General features: G+C 44.2%; 1 protein-coding gene across 1 annotated transcript in view; it reads left to right on the top strand.

Moving 5' to 3' along the window:
- Nucleotides 1–3071: 3071 nt before the first annotated feature.
- Nucleotides 3072–19638, top strand: part of STX1A (syntaxin 1A) — a 702444-nt gene continuing 685877 nt past the window's right edge. Inside the window, exon 1 of the mRNA XM_069226788.1 lies at nucleotides 3072–3246. Coding sequence (XP_069082889.1) covers nucleotides 3217–3246 — 30 coding nt within the window. The 5' untranslated portion in view covers nucleotides 3072–3216. The remainder of the gene's footprint in view (nucleotides 3247–19638) is intronic.

Here is a 19638-nt window from a genome sequence, read left to right as displayed (position 1 = left end):
CACTACATAACACTGGCCCAGCATACCTCAACAATCGCATCTGCTTTCAGAAGCCTTCCAGACACCTCCACTTGTCCATACTCCTACTTTCATAAATCTCACTCAAATGGAAACCCAGATCTGGGGGACAAGCCTTCTACGTCGCTCCAAAAGTATGGAAAAACCTGCCACTACACATAAGAGCCTCTTTTTTTACTTCTTGCAAGAAGCTGAAGACTCATTAGACCCTCTATGTGCCTAGAAGTTAACATCTGAAGTGCCAGGATACCCTCCTGAATGATAGTGCAGACTACAAATCTGCATATCATAACATAACATAAAACATGAAACCCAATTATATAAGAAAGAATGGTAAGCAGCTATAGATAATGATTCCAAATACATCAATGTGATCACATTTATCATTAAGAGTTGGCCCAATAAAAGGGGAATGAATGTGAATCTCAGGCCTTATTAGAAGGTGATGGATGAGTTAACTGATAGGAATGACATAATTATTAGAAACAATGTGTAAGTTATTCTCATCTTGTTGAAGGCACGCCTAATTGTTTTGGCCTAAATTAAGAGTGCATTGTTGGAGGCCATCCATGGATCACGATGTTAAAATATATGAACAACAGTGGCAGGTATGTAAAAATGTTGATAAAATTCGTAAGATGTGGGCTTACCTACTTATACCTGTAGTGTCGATGTAATTGGATCCAGGTACAAACTGTGCCCTGATATGTGTTACTCCCTATTTATCATTGACTACTATAGTCATTGGATAGGCCGAGAGTTACAGGAATGTCCCACAACAAGGAATATTCTTGAGTTCTTTGAACTGGTAATCTCCACAGAAGGGTTTCCCTTAGAAATAGCAATAATGGTATGCAATTTCTTTTTAAATAAATGTCTGAATTCCTCAATGCATGTTGTATGATTCATCAAAAGGCATCCTTCTACCATCCCCAAGAACATTAGGCAAGTCGAGTGGGCCAACTGCATTATCACTGACATAATATTGTTAGCCCTAAAAGCAACTTGCCCATCAAAAACGCTTTGAGAACCAGTCTCTGGGCGCACCCCATCATTTGTCCTAACAGTACAGGCAAAACACTGTATGAGTTGCTTAGAGGCATAGTTGCATCTACTAAACTACAGCTGTCTTGGTTCAAAGAGGAAGATAGAACACTTCCACATGGACCAGATAACGGTAGGGAAAGGCTGAGGGATACGGTTGAAGCTAAACAAACTAAAATTAAGAATTATTTTAAGCAGAGGGAAGCGGTTGCTCATAACAACTTAAGCACTGGGTTCACAATGAAAATCAAACACCATATAACACGTTTGGTGGCAACAAATTTGTTAAAGCCATGAGAATAGATAAAACCAGTGGTTCTGCCTTAAAGCATGAAAACAGGTGTTGGTGGAATGCGTCTCATGCTGTGTGCATCTCCCCATGCCAAGCACCATCTGCATTTGTCGCCAACATCAACAACAATGTAGCTCCATCTAAGATGGCAAGCAATGCTTCTGCTTTTTCCAATATTCACTCCACTGTACCATTTTCCCTCAATACAGCATCAGCATGTAATGGCTCTGCTCCTTGTTCTGATGCTCATGTGAACCACCGACCTGTGTCGAATGGCCATTCGCCACGTAATGTTGGTATGCGTTCCAGACCCAAAGATTATTTGCTTAACTAACTTCTTCTAAGAGAAAGACAAGATGTAATATCCCAGTTGTAATATTGTGTTACTTTATTTACCACTTTATAAAGCCAACCTTGATATGACTGTCTTCCTTGCAGTCTTTCCCTATCACCCCACCACGTGACCTCATGCGCTGATCTTAGAACGTAGACATGTTAAACATGGTAAGCGACAGTTGTAAATTAATTCTGTGGAAATGCACGTAGAGATACGTTTTATGAAAAATGTGCTCAAACTAAAGTCCTCTGTTGCCATAACACCAACCTGACAACAATACTCAGGTGGACCTCAGAAACACAACTCTCTTTCAGATGTCCTGCTTGCCCTCAGCCTTGAGCATCCTTAGCTATTCATCAAATACTATTTGCCGACCTCAGACAACATTAGATAAACGTGTGTAAAACCTGGCTGCCCATGAAAACGCTTTGCCTGCCCTCTGCTGATCCTCAGACACATTGAGCCTGCTCTAAAACCCACTTCTCTGGCCTCAGTATCTATTGAAGATCCACTACTGGTCCTTGAGTGAGTTCTAGAAATCTCAAACACTCTCGCCTTGCTATCACAGACCCTTAGCAGGTCCTCACATGCTCACTGCCAGCCCCCATAAAACCTCACCTCTACTTTGTCAGTCTCATACAGCCAGATCCCTTCTACGTGCTCTCAGTTCACTCCTACATTTTCATGTCCTTTATATACTTCTGTATAATTTCCTAGTTCTATTTTCACACAATTAGCGTGCTGCTGCGTATTTATTCTCAGAACTATCCCTAAATATAAAAGAACGTCACTGCGTGTAATTAAAAATGTGAATAAAAGTGTGTCAATACAGTAAAATTTAAGGTAATGTTAAAGAGCAATAAAAAGGTATGCAACTAAAGGTCCCCTGTCAGAGCAGATGAGAAACGAAAGCACTCTTCATAAGAAAGGCATGCAAAGTCTGTCAACTGAGTGTAGGACACAGACATTTTTTTGTTCCTGCATCATGTTCTACTCACTTGACAACTCTATCAGGCAATTCCTATCTGGCAATGCACAATACTCAAGTACTGGGGGAAAAACAATTACCGCCCGAAGTGTCAATGACTCCGAACGTCCTGTCAAGAGAACGTGCCCTGCGAATGAAAGGCGGAGACATACCGTTCAATGCTGTGCCGGAGGCACGTGCGTTCTCTGTCAACAGCTCAGCCAATAAACAAAAGGAAAGCGTATTTCCAGCCAATCCTAATCCATGCTGCAGTATGTGCGGCCCAGCTCCAATGAACAACTGCTAAAACCTAAAGCAGCCAATCATCATAACAAAAAATCTTCTGACCAATGAAAGATCACCACACTTTTCTACTCGGGATGGAATATGGTTCTCCCTATCTGATTGGCCGTGAGCACTTTGGTGCCACAAGCGGCTGTCCTACTCGCCGTGATTACGGGACGAAATACGCCCGTTAAGGGAGTATTAAGGGGCGCGCTTTTCACTCTCAAATAACCAGCTGGCCTGGGACGTTCCGGATTTGTGGTCACCGGAAACATGAAAGACCGGACTCACGAACTGCGGACGGTGAGTGTCTCCCTGTGTTGGTAGTGATTGGATGAGGGTTTATTAAGCGCCCAAATTAGCCGCCTATTTCCCGGATAACGTCCAGGCGAGCCTCCAGTGCGACGAAACGTCCAAGCCCGGTACCGGGGCAGCTCAATGGTGAACCTCTGGTACTAGGGTTGCGCAGCACACAACTATGCCTCTGGCGTCGGGATTTGCTTTGGGCGCCGAGAGTGCCTCCAGCTCTAGGGTAAAGCGCTAGGTGGGCTTTCGGCCCACGCACTGCTCTCGTGTACCATTTGGTCTGGGGTTACGCCCAAGAGGGTACCAGCGACCGGAGCCGCGCAGAAGGGAATCGGGATGGGAAGGTAGCGGAGTAAGGACGGCATCCATTGGTGTCCTTATAGAGGGCATATTTCTATGAACTCTCCACAACTACTGCAAACATAAAGCCCTCGCGTCCAGAGCTAGAGCAGCGCTTAGTGGAGCCCACTCACCACCAGTAGACATAAGTGGCAGCCCACGTGGGTCTCGATCATAGTGGGGTAACATCACACGACAGCAGCACCTGCCAGCCTGACCAGCATTCACTCCTACTAACACTCTGCTCTTGAACTCACCAAGCTTTGGTCAACACCAAGGACAGCAAACACTCACAGTGAGGCAGTTCCAGCACCTTGGAGAGCACTTAACATCGGTCACAGAAATCAACACTCCCAGCCGTACAGTGCCAAGCATCCAGACCTCAAGTTTACCGAGGCACAGCAACCAACACCCCCAGCCAGATAGCGCCTGCTTACTGTAAAGCATCCAAACTTCAAGACCACCTTTGCACATCAGCTAGCGCTCATCCAGATAGCGCCTCCTCACTGCCTAGCATCCACACAGCGAGGGCATCCACGTACAGCAATCAACTCCACCAGCCAGATAGCCCTTGCTCTCTGCCAAGGATCAAGACAGTATGTGCACCCTCGCACTGTAGCCAGCATCCCCACGCCTCAAAGGGCCATACGATGCCAGGCATCCAAACTGCAAGGGCACCGAAGCGGAGCAACCAGCTCCCCTCAAACCAGATAGCGCCAGCTCACTGCCAAGCATCCAGACTGTAAGGGCATCCAGGCACAGCAACCAGCACCCCAAGCCAAATGGCGCCTTCTCACTGTCAAGCATCCATACTATAAGGGCACCCATGCACAGCAAGCCCCAGGCTGTTAGAGACCGTTTCCTGCCAGGCATCCAGATTGCAAAGGCACCGATGCACTGCAACTAGCACCCCAGTCAGATACCGCCTGTTGACTGTAAATTATCCAGACTGAAAGGCCACCCACGCAGAGCAACCAACACCCCCATCCAGATAGCGCGGGTACACTCCTAAGCATCCAGATTGTAAGGGAGCCCATGCACAGCACCGAACACCCCCAGCCAGATAGCGTCTTCCTAATGCCAAACATACAGACTGCAAGTGCACCAGTGTGTCTAGCTGTTCAACTCCATCAGTACCCAAAGCAGCACACGAGCAATTACTCCAGCTAACACTGTGCCAAAAACCTGGTGTAAGGAGAACATATTTCGTTCTGCAAACTACATCAGAACTAAATGCAGCATTTAACGTTTTGCAGAGTACTTAACACAAAGAGCGTTAGAACCACGTAGAGCACTTAACATTCTTCTCTCGCCGCAGTACCACCTCACCCGCGCCTAACGCCCAGCCCATAACCATGTTCAGGTCGCATTAGTGTCACTTTCACCTTGGCAGCAGCTCTGAGCGGACAGTCCTGTATCTAGCCAGCAGCAACGCGGGTCATATCCCCATCCTGCTGAGAGCACAGGCAGACGCAGCAACGCACCTCTGTCCAGCACTGCGCCCCGCCTAGACATGAACCACAAGGATAGCTTAGACGCACTAACGAAAGCGCTGCGCGCTTTTCAACAGTTACACACAGAGTCAGGACCGAGGACAGCGCATACAGCTGCAGCGCTGCAGACTTCACCGCATATTCAGCTTCAGCACCGCGGACAGCAACAGGCGCTTACATTCTGACAGTGTCGGCACTGGCGACAGCACCTATTATCCTTTCGGCAGAATTCTCACCGGTCAGCACAAACATTCCTGCTCGGCATTTGCAGACAGTAGCACCATACCGGACACACCGTTCACACACGGCCAGGAAGAGCTCGCAGAAAGCGCCCATCCTGCTGAGCACCTGTACTTACCCATTTCAATGAGTCCTACGGCACTTTAGTAAATTACCGATTTTTGTTCTAAATTATAACTTTTCTCAATAAAGGGAGTCATTTTGGTTATCAAAAAGCTATCTACCGATAATGCCATAGAAAACACGTTGACGATAGAAGATACTAGCCATCAGACAAAAAAACACTATGCCTGACTATTAGCAAGAGTCCGGTGCAAACATTAACCCTATTCAAAATGTTGTCCAGTGTGGGTGAACATTTGCTGCAACAAAGGTGCTACACTGTAGTAGTAACTGCGGTGCAAAAACTAATTCTTATAAATGGGGACTCTATTTAGAACATATTGATGGTCTGCAATTTTACTGTTGTTGTGTGCTGTGCATAACTCGGGTTTCAGTGAAATAAAGGGCGTGCCTCTTTAAAAAACAACGGGTTCAGAACTTGCAACGTTTGTTTTGTTTTTCCGAATTTTTTTCCGAAAGGAGCATTGAATGAAAAAGGCTGTGGATTCGCATTAGTGATTCTTTTGGGAGAAAGGTGGTGTCTGGGAGTAGAGTTCGAAAACAGACCGTGGGTAGAGCCGCAGCTCCCCAGCTCGTCATCTCAAATTGCTGTAGAGCATGCCACTGAATGCGCCTTTAGTTCACTTCCCAGTATGAGCTTACATAAAACTGCATTCATTTACACTGAGGCCACGCGAAGACCGTGCCTCGGCACTACCCTGTGTGTGTCGGACTCCCGCACAATAATCCTCTTCTGCAATGAGGGCTCTTTGATAGTTACACCTTCCTTGAGTCACTTTATGTGGCCTAGCTCCTACCGAGTCACCCTCATAAACCGATTAACTAGCTGCATGTCGGGAATTAAGAGGTGGGAGATCAGGGGCGCAGGTCCACCCCCCACCCACTCCCCCATCTATCAGACTACCTTAAAGCACAACAGTGGCAAACCTATGAGCTTTTCAGGTGAGTTACCTACAGAGGACAGAGGAAAAGACATGCAAGAACAGGAGAGGCAAAGGAAGGTAAACTGAAGAAATACAAACTGGCGAGAGGGGGAGTGAGATGGGTGGGACAAGGAGGAGCGAAGAGAGGAAGACGGAGAGAGAGTGGAACAGAACGATAGCGTGAAAGGATGAGCGGGATAGAGGAGCTAGGGCAATGCCGTGGAAAAGAGGAGAGCGAAATACACACAGGGAGAGAAAACAGTACTGTGAAGGAACACTTTCAAGGAATGAGCTCGAAAGAGTAGCGCCTAAGTAAGGAGGTATAAAAAGGGAGATCCGAATGGAGTGGGCAAAAAGAAGGGAGCTTGGGCAAGATGGAGATATAGTCGAGAATAGAAGGGGTTTTTCAGAGAGGGGGTAAGAACGAGTGAAATCGAATAGGCAATGACTGATGTTTTAAAACGGTCAGAGCCAGGTTCACTGAGAGGCTGATATGCAGGCTTTGCAGAGAGGAAGATAGATATGTGATGCATGCATCAGTGCAGTTGTCTCACATCACTGCTCGCTGGAGGGACTCCTGCTTCTCTAGCTCCCATCCCTCGCACTCAGGCATGAGTATTATTGAGCATTACAATGCACTCTGCTGCGCACATTACTAGGGATTGCTCCTTAATGGCCTGGATCGCTGTAAGATTCATGAATGAAACACTCCATTGCTTCTCGCTACTCTAGATCACTACCCCTGCCACGTCTTCAGTTTTCCATATTTAGGTCTAAGAGCATTGTCTGGAGAGTAAAGAAACGCATCATGGAGCACACGTTTTCATGTTTTTTTGTTTCATTGATTGTCAGTGCAATGTAACAAGCATTTTTCCCATTTGAAGCGACTATACTGAGCTCAGATAAAGTTCTCTGGGGCTCCTCGTCCACACCACTGTTGGTAACACTATCACAAGGTCGGAAATGTCTTACTGTAATAAACTGAGTTTTGGTTCGTAGGTTGCTTCGGGCCTTATTGAACCCCCCCCCCCACACACACACATTCCATCATTGCAATCACAAGAAGGACAATATCTGCTCAGAATGCTAATTCCCCACCCCCTCCAAGGTGCCCCACCTTTGGATTATATGTGGTATTCATACGGGGGTCCGCCTTCCTCTAGTCAGCCAGACGAACTGTAGTTCTCGTTTCAGTTTAGGATTTCTGCACTCTTGCTTTTCTCCAGGGTCGATATGCAACTCAACAGACTGGGATAAACCGTTTCCACCATTCATTTTTCAGTACATGTGCTAATGCTCTCTCCTGGGCCGACTTTATATTGATGTATCATTTATTTGTTATGTGATGCACAATTCTATACTGGAATTAATAAGAGAATTCTTAGCTTCACTGTCTGCCATACAGGCTTATCAAAGTGAAAGCATTTGTGTAATGAGGATTGTCATAAATCTAAATAAAGATATATAATTTTTTAAACTGATTTTTGGTCGCCTGTGCAACCTGACTTATTCTAATTTGTCACATTGCTATTTTATGTAGGACAGGCTCTTTAATTATGTTTCTTATGAAGTATTGTTCAATAAGTTTAGGCGTTTAGCTATAAAGTTTGTGCACGCCTTCTTATACTCAAAACCTCTCAGGTGGCATTTTATGAGCTTTACATAGTTCGTACATCAGTGGAAATATATGCAGAATATACGCACCCCAGGATCACCTGCAAAGGAATAGAGAAAACAAGTTGGTTAGCGTTTTTCAGGGGTCTGAAAGCGCACGGTATTTACAGGCGATTCCCTTCCGGTGGCAGGCACTTGGGCCATGGTATCGAGGCAGGCCTTGCACGGAGCCAGTAGTTGGTAGAGCTTCTCATATGTCCCCGGCCTCACCAATGTTGTGAACAAAGCTCCCATGCATTTTAAAATCATTTTTGACAACAGCACCAGCTTTGCCTTTGGCGCTTAGACAGAAGCAAGGTCGCCACATTACCTCCTGATTAGCTCATACATCTATGGAATAAGTGTAGGTAAGGCCCTGTAGTACAGAGGGCCCAAGAAGTAATCATATATCTGGGCGAGGAAAAATGATCCTTCAGCGGGATTTGAAATGTTTAATTATGTTTCAAATGCTCAATCATTTGTTTTATAAATAGTTAATTCCACTGCCTTCATGTTCTCCCCAAAACGGGTATGATGTTTTGATGTGTAGGTTTAATATGTACTAAGTATTTCTGGTTTATGAATATTAAATGGAGCAAGCGAGAACAACAAACGAATGGACAGACCTCAAGCAATGTACATTTATTCCATGCACGAGAAAGAAATTAAATATTGGATGTGACATTTAGCTATATCACACATACAACATGCATACGTTCATTAGATTTCTGTTTATATGCCTTTATCGTTTTAGGAGATTGTAACAGTTTATAGGTGTCTGTTAGTCTGCTAACACCTGTTTTTATAGAGTGTTCTCCCTGTAGAAGAAATGTTCACCTTCATCCAGTTTCTTCTATTAGGTCTCTAGTCATGTAGTTAATTCATAGCATTCCTTGGAGTGAGACTGATAACCTGCCTTCCTAGGAAGAGGTAACAATTACACCAGAAAACACAACTGCCATCTTGTACATTTGTATGGTTCTCAGAAGAGAGCTTGGTGTGGGAATCAAGCTATGAAGTTGTTCACACCTGGCAGAGATAACTATGGTATCGAGCCATTCGAAGACTGCGTCATCATTTTTTGGCAAATACTTTTCTCCCCTATTTTGTCTTAAAGCAGTTTGTGGTGTAAGTATTTTGATGTGTACCATAGTCGTAACTGTAGCAGGACACAGAATAATCCTAATTCACAGCAGATTTCTCATGCAAAGCTTTTTGACTGACATTAACCGTACAAATCTACAAGAAAACTGTGGTCCTTTCTGGTCCTAATGAAGGCTTCTTAAAAGTTCAAAAATGGTTGAAACGTGTTAACAACTTGAGAGCTTCATATCTGGGTGCATATGTAAGTCAGCCACATGAACAGGCACAGAAAGAACACAGAATAAATCAACAAATTCTTCTATAGGAGAGCTATCCACACAAATAGGTGTGAGCAAACTAACCAACACTGCTGTACAGTATCAGCCAAGTCACGTATTAGACTTTTAAAACAGTAAGGCTCTGTGAAGTCATATGTAATGAATCGTATGCATTGTATATATGATATGTCTCTACCAGTGTTATCTTTCCCTGTTCAACGATGAGATGAACGTTTATTGCTTGACAGTCTGCAGTCTGTCATATCTAGCTGCCTACACCTGGAATCTGTTGCCACTGTCTTCGTCAGCCATCTGACTTTTTTAACTAAAGTACTGAGGATGTGGCTGTGTCAGAACTAGCAGTGCTTAGAGTGCTTGCTTATTGATTGTCTGCTTTAAGCACAAGGATGCCCCGCTAAGGGTAGCTTTTGCGCTGCATCTGTATGAATGGAACGTAGTTTTCTAAAATGGGACTAGTTTACCAATCACTGCTGTAATCATTTGCACCCCTTTATGTTGCCAAATGGGGGATAATTAGGGCAAATCATAGCTACGTGTATCAAAATCGTATTACTTTAAAAAAAAAAAATCTTTATTGTTTTTTATATGAGCAACATGTGCATGTAACGTATGCACTACACACTGTGATGTTCCTATATCATTGTTCATAATATACTCATTCACATAGTCAATTAAAAAAAGGTTCAGAATAGTTTAAAGTGCATTTCACAGTTATTGACATCAAGACAGGCAAAGGACAGTCGCAATATTCTTCAAAGATTATAGTTTCCTGCTTTTTTTCCCATCGGAAAGATCTAACCATTAAATCATGTACTTATTCCATGGCCATGGTTTTTTTTTTACAGTGAAAGGTCACGCTGGCAGGGTCAGTCCCCCTGCTGTCACCTCCACATTGACACTCATATTTTCCATGTTTCCACTGCGTTTACCACTAAGATGCCACGTGCAGTCTTACACTGTGCAGCATTGTCAAGGTGGCCTAAGTTCATCATTAATTATCGTCAACATAAATGAATCCCCTTTGTCTCGCGTGAGTTTGATGCTCAACTCGGTGAGGGTCGCTGCCCCAACCTCAGTCCACTTTACAAACTCATCTGTAACTCATCTGTCCATTTGTTTAGTGATTGGGAATTATTACTTTTTCATAGCATTGCAATCTGAAGCTTCTCCAGTGTCAAAGCTAGATCTGTGGTCACCTCTGTGTTAATCCTAACAAACAGACCCTGGATCTCGCCTTGACATCCAACCATGTTATTCTGTTAAAACGTGTTAGTGTTCAGTGAAATACGTTAAGTTAGTGAAATGTTTGCAATACCTAAACGTGAACGAATTCTCCATTCGAACTGAAGGCCCTTTTCCAGCTCCATCAAATGCAATATTTTCTTACCTGGGACATTATTATAAACAATGACATAGCCTTTAAAGGACGTTCATGGGTTGAGATATTAGGCTTACATAGAGGTGTGGAATTCCTTTAGCCCAGTGTCTAGGACAGATTGTTTAGCGTTAAGGGCAAAAGGTCTTCCTTTCTGTTTTCCACTGGACAGGTATTAGGCCCCCCATTCTGCAAAGTCATGGGCTCAGCTTCATAGCTAATAGAAAATGAATATTTTGCTTCTATGGCATGGCATGCATTCAAACACATAAGTTGTCCCACGTTGTATACATTGTTCATTAATGAAGTGCTTTTACTGTGAGGGCAAGTGCTATGTGGTAGTACAGCAAGCTGCAGTCTCAGTTTACATTGTCAACAGTGTTTCGAAATGGAAACATGTACACATATGTAAGTGTTACCAGTTTGGGGTTATTGCGAGTACCGCCAGAATGCTGATTGATTAAGTGCAAATACTTAATGTGTTTGTTGAAATAAAAATGGCAATTCTCATTTTTTCCTTTCCACAGGAAAAAAGCTTTTTCATGTGAAGAAACAGGCTTCCCTACACCTTTACAAAGTTTAAGGCGTTCCATTTTCTTTCCCAGCCTGAAAAGGCATTTATTCCAGTCCTTGCCTGGAGTACATCTCTGACCATGTCTTGGGTGGGAATAGGTTGGAAGCAGCTTATGAATGGCCACAAACTGATGTGTTTATGGACTTTCACAAACTGTCAAGGCCAGCCTGAACCAGCAGCTCCTCACCCATTGTGTTTGAGTCACTCCCGAAGTAATATTACATTGTCATGAGTGATATTGTGTAAATTAATGTGTGAAAGCTCACCTTTTTAAAGCCTATCAATTTTATGTCCAGCCACTGACACTCCTACATTTACAAGCCAAATGAGACAAGTGGATTTTTTTACAGGCCACATAGATTTCTGATGCATCTTGTAACTTGAACCAGTAGATATTTTATAAAATTCCACATCCCTGCTGAAGACAGAAGGTACAGCATGCTTTTCAATATCTACACTCTTTTCAGTAAAGAGTTGGACATAATTCTTCCAAGGGCATAGATCCCTATAGAAGAGAAGAGGCTTTATCATCAACAATGGCTTTGTGTTGCTGGAGTGGAATACCAAGCCTGTTAGAAAAAAGTCAACAATATATCCACACCAACCGATAAACACATCTACAGGGACATCTTAAAGATTTTAGGAGCCCTGGGGCAAACGTATTTTAGGGACTTCAGTTCAGAACAGCTTTTAATTCATGATCCAATTTAAGCTCGTTCATGCCTTCTTTGTCAGGACCCTGATATTGGTCCAAAATATAAATGTGTTTATATGATATATTCGGAGATAGTGACATTTTCAGTATTGTAATACAGCAGTAACTGACAAATGTTATTGGAAATAACCTCTGTGACCCCCTCCTATTTCTCATACGTAAGGTCCAGTTTTGATCTAAAAGAAACTTTTTATGGATGTTGCATGGTGTTGAAAAACATAAACACAATATATCTCTGTAATATCTAAATATCCGTAATAGACTCCTGCACTCAACCATATTAAAAAGAAATTAAAGGAAAACGATTTGTTAAAACAATCTGCGAAAGAATTATTCAAGGTCTTCAGGGCAGGACGGTTTGCAGCATAGAGCTGAGGGTAATAGGGGCCCCTGAAAGGCTAGCGCTCTGGGCCAACACCCAGTTTGCCCATACCTTTAAACGTCTCTGTACCTATGTGTATTCATGGAGTTCGAGCCCACCTTCTAAGCCCAACTCTCCCTGGACATCAGTGAGTCTCCCTTCAGTTTTAGGAGCACACTGTCCTGTTAGAGGGAAGGAAACATATTTGTCTATGTGTGAGAGAAAACTACAAAATACACATGGGTACTTGGAGCATGGGCGTGAAATGTAAAGACACACCTAGGGAATTGCAACATGAGGTAAGAGTGAAGTAAGTAGGACTTATATAGCTAGTACCACTTGGTTTGTATCTCAAAGGACTGCAGACCAGTTACAAATGTCCAGGTCCCATATTTAATTGTTTTAGGCTTCTTCAAGAACATATTTTAGTTCCTCTGACAGCAAAGACATTTTACACCCTTTGCAAGCCTGATTCACCATATATCTTTGTAATATGTTAGCAATATATTTTGGTTGGGATGCATTGCACGAAATGTACTTTGACCTAAGCCAAGAATCAGTGGTAGAATTTAAAGGTTTGCCAGTGTTTGTCTTATTGATGTAGCCATCTTCCAGTGGAGGTTGGCCCATAAAAGTATTCTAAAACGCTCTTCTAGGGGAAACATATCAGAAATTACAATACTCTTGGAGGTCGCCCTTCTAGGTGGGGCTCTCACGGGAAAGAATGATTGTGCAAGCATCCCTGTTTCAAAAAGAGTTCGTAGTACTCCATCCAGCTACTACTCATAGCAACCAGGCATTCCAGGATTTCTTGCAGCCAGTAGGACAGTGGAAGCAGCTGTATTTCACCAAGAAACTACATATATGGATTTTTGTTTGTCTCTATCAAAGACCTTCCTAGATAAGCACTCTGAACCATTAGCCTCCGTTTACAGTAAGCAGATGGGCATATCTGTTGGTTGAGTAGAAGGCTGAGTGGTATCCCAAGAGGCCTTGTTCCAATCTTTCATAGAAAGGCAAAACGTTGTCCCTGAATAGCATGGACGTCATTTAGGGGCTCGCCAGGGGTTGCAGCTGAGACCCCTAGCATTGCCTTTGCGACCCCTGGCTTCAGAGGTGGAAAAATCAGGGCCAGGGGCAAATAGGCAGCTCCTCTTTGTGAACGTTAGTTCGGGCTGCACTCCTCATTGTATTGTCAATGTTCTTATAACATTAATAGTCCAATAGTGAATTTTATATATATATATATATATATATATATATATATATATATATATATATATATATATATATATATAATTTTTCACTATTAGTGTATTAAAAACAGAGTTCAATTAGCTGGAATATGGCATTCCCTGGCAGCTGAGGTAAGCATCAAAAAATGCTTTTTAAATGTATGTGGTGTGTGCGCTTGTCGGTGAGAGTCTGTATATGTGAGAGTCTGTATGTGTAAGCATGTGTGAATGAGCGAAAGAGAAGGTCAAAGGACGTGTGATGTCACTTCCGCTACCCCTTGCAATTTGGTGAATCGACGTGCATGCTGAATAGGTTTGCAAAAAGGAATAAAAATGCCGAAATTGTGTTGCCAATTTTGCTATACAGTGTGGTCTGTTAAAAGATTTCTAGAACAGCAGCGGACCCGAGTGTCTCACTGCGTTCTCCTTCTAAGAAGCTCTCACACAGACAGAGCTTTTCTCCAGAACTGAAGGAAGGTATTTTACCATAACGGTGCACTTTTCAGTTTAACTCTCTGACGCTGTGGGCAGCTGAACCCACCACACGCGATGTGGAAATTGTGGAAGAGGTTAGAAGATCTTCTGTGAGGATGAGTTATTTTTGATAACTGTTAGTATGCAGCCTGCAGCTCTGCACCTCTTACCAAAACTAATGTTACTATTAAACCTGTGTGCACAGCTATTGGTCAGTACAGAGTACACAGCGCGAGCTCGGAGGTGGTCCTTTTTAAAGATGGGTGCAATGCGTAATTTACTGAAAAAAGAAACTGTTCTGTAAATCAGCTTCCTCTTCAATGTTTAATATAGTGCTCTCTGGAGGTTTCCTCTCCATAACAAACCCACGCTCATTTGAGCCCATATATTGATTGCAACCTAAGGTACCCTAAATTGAAAGTTAATTTCATTTTTACTTTAGGTTTAACACAAAGATTTTGCAAAAAGTCTGTTCGGTCCATTGTCATACTATTTACAGTTTATTTTTCATTTGGATTCATCCCGGTTAAGATGGCCTCCAAGTATGATAATCGCTTGGTGTGTTGTGGCGAGCATTGGTTTTACTGAGCCAGATACCTCTTCAGCGCAGGAGTGTCAACGTGTGACTTTTTAAGGCATGAGGAACATATTTATGGCACAATTTTAACCAGCAGTGCTGATGGCAGTGGCTAGTTTTAGGCAAATCGCACTATCTGATCAGTTCTGTTCACTAGTAAACTGGAAGCATTTAACAGTCCAGTTACAAATGATCGTGCTGAGCTGCTGGTATAGATTCCCAGCAAGAAGATTGGTGATCAAGGGTGTTTGGTGCAGTCTCTGTTCAGACAGCATGGACTCATGTGCTTCCACAGTTATTAGTCTGCTTCACATCAGGAGTGTAAGGGGAAGGTTTATCCCTGTCACTGCAGCCTCTAAGAAAGAAAAGGGCTAGCTTTCATTGGCAGCAGTCTTCATTTATATAAAGGTCTGGTTGTATGTGATTTCATGGAACACTATTACTGAGAAACCATTTCTCCCAAACTGCCTAATGGAATTTGCGGGATGAATGGCATTTACCATTTCGTATTACTTTAAGGGACATTACTTCAGATTTATATCTTTTGCAGTACAAAAACAATTGCTTCCTACCTCCCAGCCCCCCTAAACACCATCCCTCCCTCACCCCCTCACAGCCCCTATTTTCCATCTGCCCCTGTCCCCTAAAAATCTCTCACCATGCTTAAACTCCTCCCATCCCTGACCCCCTAAACGCCACTCATCCCATCCTACACTCATCCCTGACCCATAAACTCCACACATCCCTGAACCCTTCAAGACCCTTCCTTGCCATAAACTCCACCCTTTTCTGATTGGTAAAAATACCTCACTAACCCTAACCTGCACCTATTTCTGAACCCTAAAACCCATTCCTATGAATCAACCCCTCCTATCCCTGAACCCTAAAAAAAACCTCACCACACTCCTAAATGCCACCCATCAGTGACCCCTAAAAACTCCTCATCATCCATTTTAGATTCCATAAAACCCCTCACCACCCCTAAAAAAATACCTCAGTATCTCTAAACTCCACGATCTCTGATCCCTAAAAGTTATTTGTTCCTCCTAAACTACACCCTTCCTCGAACCTTAAAAACCCTAACCACCCAAAGCCATACTTGTCCCTGAACTCTAAAAACCCTTACCACCCTTAAACGTTACACTGAACCTCAGAAACATCTCATCAGCCCTAAACTCTGCCTATCCGTGAACCCTAAAAACCTCTCAAAACCTGTACACTCCACACATCCCTGAACCCTACAAGACCCTTCCTTCCCATAAACTCCACCCTTCTCTGAATGGTAAAAATGCCTCACTAACCCTATCCTGCAACCATTTCTGAACCCTAAAACCCCTTCCTATGAATCAACCCCAGCTATCCCTGAACCCTAAAAAAAAAACTCACCACTCCTAAATTCCACCCATCCGTGACCCCTAAAAACTCCTCCTCATCCATTTCAGCTCCCTTAAAGCCCTCACCGCCCCTAAAAACACCCCCTCAGCACCTCTAAACTCCACCATCTCCGATCCCTAAAAGGTCTTTGTATCTCCTAAACGACACCCTTCCTCCAACCTTAAAAACCGTCACCACCCCGAACCCCTACCTGTCCCTGAACTCTAAAAACCCTTACCACCCTTAAACGCTACACTGAACCTCAGAAACATCTCATCAGCCCTAATCTCTGCCTACCCATGAACCCTAAAAACCTCTCAAAACCTGTACACTCCACTCATGTCTGAACCGTAAAACCCCCTCACCATACATAAAGTTCATTAATTCCAAATAGCAAAAAAAAACAGCACCCCTAAACTGCTCCTTTCACTGAACCCTAAAACACGATTCTGCACCTGAACTCCACCCATCCCTGTCCCACTGAACCCCCTCATAACCCCTAAACATCACCCATCCCTGAACTCAAAAACTCACTACCCCTAAATTCCACCCAATTTTGATATAATTTGGATCAGTCTTTCTTTGAAAATGTTTCTTTAATATTCGAGTTTATTTTTGTTTTTCCTCAAAATTACATTTCCTCAAAATCTTTTTTCCATGAGTTGGTCATCTCCAACGAGGTTTCTCTGTTTTCGTTTTTCCAATAATTCACACATATTCAAAAGGTCCCGTGTGGGTCTCTGTGGCCGGGTTCCCATGGCCGCCAGCGATGTGAGTCACGGCGCTGCCTCTTGCCACGCACTGGGGTGAATCAATGGTAGCTGGCCTGTCAGGCTGTGCACCTGCTGTGCCGAGAGGCCGTGAAGCCACAGCACACACCTCTTTTTGTAAGGACGGAGCCGCCCCTCTGGATGTTTGTTCAGTTGGTGTGTCAGGCTCTCTGCAGACTTAACAGCAGTTGTGTCTGTTTGATAAGGCTAAAAATAGCAGCATCAGATGGCTTCCTTGAGCAGCGCAGCTCGGTAATTTTCTTACCTTCGTTTCAGGGATGGAAATAGATGGCTTCGGGGCACGCGCTGGTGCTGGCATAGGCCCCACCTCCTCTGCAGAGCAGCGGGGCTGCCCCTCAGGCAGCATGACTGCGGGGGCGCCGTGGGGGCACCAGGTGCACTGATCTCCCAAACTGACTGATGTGCTTGGCAGTTGATGTGGTGCAGAGCAGCCATAATCTGCTACACCGTAGAGTCCACCTGATGTGGAAGCCCCCCCCCCTGCTGTGCCCGGGATCAAACAGCGTATCCAGTGCCCCGTGTGATCTGTACCACGTGTACAGCATGTCGTAGCATCATGTAGGCCTGAGAAGCGCCTCAGACTAGTCTCCTTTACGTGTATTGCAGTCTTTCATTTCTTAAGGGTGCCTGTGCATTTAGTGGGCCACATGTATGCACATTCTGCTAGTCTACGGTGGTATAGCACTCCCGTAGGCATGGGTGCAAAGTTGTCACTCCGGGGTGCGCTATTGGGCCTGCGAGTGTGTCGGCTGTGTGTATTTGCCTGCCTTCGTGTGTTGGGGCGTCATTAGTGTATTTTGTGTGTGTGTGGCTTAACGAGATGTAATGTCTGCGTTGTGGAATGCCACTGCGGTGTGGCTAGGTGTGTGTGGTGGGGGATGTCGCTGCTATGTTGTGGCGGTTTGTGTATTTGCCTGCCCGTGTGTGGAGGGATCTGAATTTTGTGCGTGTGGCGAGATGCTCTGTGTGTGTGCGCTTGCCTGCTTATGTGTTCTGGGATGCCACTACTGAGTGTGCGTGTGTGGTGCTGGGGTGGCACTGCTGTGTGGACGTCAGCTCGAATGGATTGACGCCAGACCTCTGTGCTTCATCAGCGTGAAGCGAGGCACTAGGATGCTGCAGCGGAAGATTACAGGCCCAGTTGGCTTCACGCCTGCATGACGACATTGGTTGTTGTGCATGCAAGGACTGAAGCAGTAAGTAACTGGTGTTTTGAAATATCAACACTAAATCGTGGGCCCAGGCGGCGGAAGTTCGTTTGTTGCCGCACGTCATGTGTGAGGTTCTTTGGCAGAGCAGTCTGAAGTGGTCTCGGTTTGTAGGGGCTGTGGGTTCGAGAGGGTAGGGTTCATATGTTCTGACAGATCATTGAAAAGTAGGTGCTGCCGAATACCTGGGTTGAGGTGCTTTGACAGAATTTTTGGCGGGGAGGGGTTGCGTGAACTGCAGCCAGCAAGAAAATAACGCTCTTAGCATTCTGTGCCAAGGCCCTCTCGTTTCTGGGATTGGTCAACTGCTGAGGTATTCGTAGAGTTGAGTTTTGTCCTGGAATTGAAATAGCCGAGAACGCCGCGTGCCCGGATTAAGGTGCATTGTAGGTACTCAGTGGGGTTGCAGCACAGGGCGAGGAGGACGTTGCAGAGAATGGCTGGTGGATGAGAATTGACGTATAGTTCAGTCAGCGAATAAAGGCATGTTGATGGGATGTAGATGGGACTGAAAGCCCGTGGAGCTGGGGCAGCCTCCGCAAGTCTACCCTGATTTCACTACGGCCCAGTCCACCCAGAGTACTATGGACAGCTACCATAAAGGGGGCGCAACAAAACTGGCCATAGCAAACAGCAGTCTTCCAGAGACGAAGTTTATCCTCAATTTGCTCGTAATCTGAATCTGAAGAGAACTTTTAAATGTAAAGCAGGAGAAAAAATGCAAAACACCAACGAGTGTACAAATTAATAATACAGTTAACCAAAACAATATTTAATCGAATATAGTACAGAAGAGAGGTCTTCGTGGGCTGTTACATAAAAACAGACTGTGATCGAGAGCAAGAAAGAGGAAAAGAATCATAAAAAGAGGAAAGACGGAATAAAAAAGGTGAACAGGACTATTTAAAATGTTTAAAAAGAACTTGCGGGAGAACCTGCAAAAGTGAAATAAAGAGGAAGGAAGTAGCTGGTGGTGGGTTAATGCATCTGGTGGAATTAAGACTGCATAGCCTTGGTATTTGGCACCCCGACTGTTGATGGCACTGGCTGCGGGCTTCTGAGCAAAACTTTGGGCCACAGCAATTCTTCTACAAATTAAGCACTGATTGAGGGTGATTATCTGGAGACAGGCAAATATCCTTGTGATGGTAAGTTTATCCTTTTTGTACCTCTCAGAACAACACGTATTTAGAGATGTGGAATACAAACAACCCCTGTAGCACTTTATGCAGATTTTAAATCCTAAAGGTAATGTTCAGTAACCCTTTGCTTCTTTAGCAACCTGTAACCTAGAGTTAGTTGCTACACGTAATGTCCTGCAGATCTTAACAGTTCAGCCAAAGTCTTCTTGCCAAGTAGACATTCATCATCTGGTATTTTCTCCCATGTAGTGTCTTCATTTTGCTAACAGCATCTTCCTTCAGAATAATATCCATACACTCTTTCCTTATCCATCAGGCCCACCTCAACCCTGCTTGAATTAGACTCACCTCTTCAAAGAACACTATATCACAATGCATTAAATATCCGAACCTCAGCTTCTTCTCCTAGT

This window comes from Pleurodeles waltl, chromosome 3_2 (genome assembly GCF_031143425.1).
Source record: "Pleurodeles waltl isolate 20211129_DDA chromosome 3_2, aPleWal1.hap1.20221129, whole genome shotgun sequence".
Classification (NCBI taxonomy): domain Eukaryota; kingdom Metazoa; phylum Chordata; class Amphibia; order Caudata; family Salamandridae; genus Pleurodeles; species Pleurodeles waltl.
The sequence above is the reverse complement of the archived record's forward strand: the minus strand, read 5'-3'. Positions and strand labels throughout refer to the sequence as shown.